The sequence below is a fragment of the Suillus discolor genome (genome assembly GCF_016758755.1).
Source record: "Suillus discolor strain FC423 chromosome Unknown F5147scaffold_80, whole genome shotgun sequence".
Lineage (NCBI taxonomy): Eukaryota > Fungi > Basidiomycota > Agaricomycetes > Boletales > Suillaceae > Suillus > Suillus discolor.
This window is the reverse complement of record NW_024541327.1, coordinates 1,025-4,415: the sequence shown is the minus strand read 5'-3', so window position 1 is coordinate 4,415 and position 3,391 is coordinate 1,025. Positions and strand designations below refer to the sequence as shown.

The 3,391-nt window shown below is 46.7% G+C and overlaps 2 protein-coding genes across 2 annotated transcripts; one reads left to right on the top strand and one right to left on the bottom strand.

Moving 5' to 3' along the window:
* Positions 1–393: 393 nt before the first annotated feature.
* F5147DRAFT_779040 (uncharacterized protein) lies at positions 394–1,792 on the bottom strand (the record flags this gene model as incomplete). Its single annotated transcript, XM_041442233.1, has 5 exons — positions 394–1,314; positions 1,363–1,428; positions 1,477–1,602; positions 1,651–1,689; positions 1,742–1,792. 5 exons carry the CDS (start codon positions 1,790–1,792, stop codon positions 394–396), a joined length of 1,203 nt encoding a protein of 400 aa, XP_041287423.1.
* A 300-nt stretch (positions 1,793–2,092) lies between these two features.
* Positions 2,093–2,745, top strand: F5147DRAFT_779039 (uncharacterized protein; the record flags this gene model as incomplete). Its single annotated transcript, XM_041442232.1, has 3 exons — positions 2,093–2,284; positions 2,343–2,465; positions 2,515–2,745. 3 exons carry the CDS (start codon positions 2,093–2,095, stop codon positions 2,743–2,745), a joined length of 546 nt encoding a protein of 181 aa, XP_041287422.1.
* Between the last annotated feature and the right edge of the window lie 646 nt (positions 2,746–3,391).

Sequence of the window (3,391 nt, the reverse complement as noted above, 5' to 3'; positions counted from 1 at the left end):
TGCTTCAATCCACGAAGCAGATAACACCTGGAGCCACCATCAGTATTGAAGTATTGAAATAGTGCTTTGAAAAAACCGTACCAATTCATCTCCCGCCGAGGCAGAGCATGAGCCTGCAGCGTCCGAGGAGATCGCCAGGTGTTCGATGTGAACTGCTGACTGGGTACCTGGGTAAATCATTGCCGAATGAGAATGACTCTGCGGAGGCAGGGAAAGATCGAGGTATCTAATGCTATTACAATAGCCGACACATTGTAAGATGGTGGTAAGGTAGTCAGGTGAAGCGTCATGAGCTTGCAATGAGAGAGCAAGGTAGGCGAGGGTGGGAGGTTTAAGGTGACTCCGAAGGACTGGAAGGACATGGGACAAAGGCCCATCTAGCATGGATACCAATTATGCCAAAGGAGCATTGACACGGTGCGTCCTCCAGGCACAGCCGGGTCGCGGAATGACACTAAGTATGTTAACGCCAGGGTGACAGGCCAGAAAGCGAATGAGCGTGGATGGGGCGCAATCAGCATCAACTCGAAGTTCGACGAGCGTTGGGATGGCTAAATGCCACAGCAGTTTGTCCCAGTGTGAAGAACTGAGCTTGATGGAACTAAGTCGGAGCATTTCCAAACGGGAACAGTGGATTGTCTGGATTGTGAAAGGGAGGAGTTTTGGGGAAAATAACGCCTGTGATGATGCATCAAAGGTTTTGAGGTGGTTCCTGCTCGCATGCCCCTGTATTTGGGTGAGTCCAGTGATGGACAATGAGCCAATGCGGCCGTAAAATCCCATACACGTCAGATCTTCACAGCCGGAGGCACGGATGGTCTCGAAGACTGTAACAATTTGAGGGAGAACTGAGCAAGCAAGAATGTTGAAATTCCAGAAAAGTGTGATATATCGTATGGATTTGTGGGGGACAGATTGGAGAAAGTGCGAAAATGCAGAGAGCTGCATGGACCGCACCTCAGGATCTAACCAACATAACATCATATGCGGAGGACGAAAGGTATCCATACGTATCCAAGTAAGCAAAACGTCAAAATTGTAGGAGTCTACACGAATGTGAAACATATCTTGCAGTGATGTTGGGAAGCTCCGGTTGGTGAAGAAGAGGGGTCCAGCGATTTCTCTGAACAGAGAACAAACTTGAGTAACATAGCGTAGATTCTGCATTCCCAGAAGAGCGACGATAGCAATGAGGATTTCAGCAGGTAAAGACCATATGAATGCCAGGGTGCTACAAGGCTCATAAAGTTTGACGTGTTTGATTGAAAAGGGATCTAGTATAACATCTGCCTTGCGCTTCAAGAAAGTATCGGACTAGGGTCGAGATCAGCGGAGCCAAATATATGTGAGGTCTTTCCATACCACCTCCCTGTACAAGCGCTTGGCCGAGGGGCTTGTAAAGTCAGTGTTGCGATGATTTATCTTGGGCTAAAACTTGCTCAAGCACTGATGCATATATTAGAAATTGAAATATACCGTAGCGACAACCTGGCTTATGTCGCCAGTGGAATAAGATTCCAGGATGCATCGCTTTCGTGGGGATGCCGAGTCATCATCAAAATTAAATTTACGCTTCAGGGGTGCTTTTGCTAAAGTGATGTCCTACAACTCAGCAGTTAGTGGGTGCTTATCTGCATATGAAGGCCTCACCGTCCAAGAGGGGGTGGTTGTCGACAAGGTACCCCGGGACTGTATATAAGAAATGTAAGCTACAACCAAACAGAATGAATACGAAGCAAACCTCATGACAAACAGATTTCTGACCAGAGATATGGCTTATCAAGTTTCCCATTGCAAAATAAACTAGCAGGATTGAAGAGGACCTTGCTTTAAGTTACTCGAAGTAATTGTTCTGCAGAAGCTTATTGTTTGCAGAACTGAACGTATTTCATAGGCTTTAGAATTGATCACTTAATTACGGAGGGAAAAACCAGAGGGATAAGCCAGAGTTTCTCACCTGCAGAGAGGGGAAAAACCAGAAGCATTTTATCCAAAGGGAATGCAATTGTAGAATTATGAGATGAACTTCTAGATGGCCTGCAAACCATATGATTTAAGAGTTACATGAATTTTATGATCCCACAACTCACTCATGCCGTCTACACTAACTTCAGCTTGCAGTAAACCCACTGAAGTCTGTAGCAAACACTTCAATCCATATGTTCGGCCCTCGCCACCTGTCGAGGCGTCCAGCAATGAGAATCTGGAACCAATCACAGCACATCTAATGAGGAGGTTTGCCATGTATTTCAATGAGTGCGATGCTCATCTGGGACAGGAAATGGTAAATGAAGATGGCGTGTTCGTAATGAAGTAACAACTACTTAACTGATCCTTTCCAGCTAGACACACAATTCATGTGGATGGGATCCGCCATGTCCATTGACGAACCCAAATCACCTGGCGGGACATTGGGAAGTGCACAAGATATTTCTATCCAAAGTCCTGATGTAGCAGGTGATGAGGTTAGCAACATAGTTCCGCTGACAGGCTCCTAGACTTACCGTATTCAAGGCATTTCAGGCGCAGATCTCGATGGCCAATGTTGACATCAGCGGCAGTCAGGCTGTGGGGCACCTGTCTTTGAAGAAAGAAAAACTTGTTCGTGGCCTACAGAAGGCAATGAACAAGTATCTCCATCGTCATTGTGAAGAGGGGCATCCGACCACTGACCTATTACGCGAGCGCATCTATGCAGCACTCAAGGGTGCATTGTTGGGCATTGAAGTTGAGCCCCTTCAGTGACAAATTCCGTATTATACGGGCCACCCGACCTACATAATATCCCGTATGAGACGGGCCAGCGGATTATGGGCCCATGTTGTGTATATTCTTGATGATGATGGATGGGCCGGGACACATATTATTTCCGATGGAGACGGGTGGGCCCATGTATGCCAATGATATATATATCCTTGATGTTGACGGATGGGCCGGGGGAATATGATCATTCATGGAGATGGGTGGGCCCATCTGGGTAATATGTAGAGTAGGATATTATAGACAGCTGGGCTGAAGAGAGATGTAAGGCAAATATTGTTATATAGATGGGCGGGCCGACGGGGGTGTATTACATATATGGGTGGGCCGAGGTAGGGGAATATTACATAGATGGGTGGGCTGACGTGGGGTGTATTACATATACAGGTGGGCCGACGTGGAAAGTATTACATATACGGGTAAGCCGACAAAAGGGATATCAAATAGACGGGTGGGCCGAGGGTGTGATAAAATATCTATTACATAGACAGGTGGGCTGAGGTGGGGTATAATTATATAGACGGGTGGGCTGACGTAGGATGTATTATATAGACGGGTGGGCCAACATAGGATGTATTACATAGACGGGTGGGCCGACATGGGGGATAATACATAGATGGGTGGGCTGATG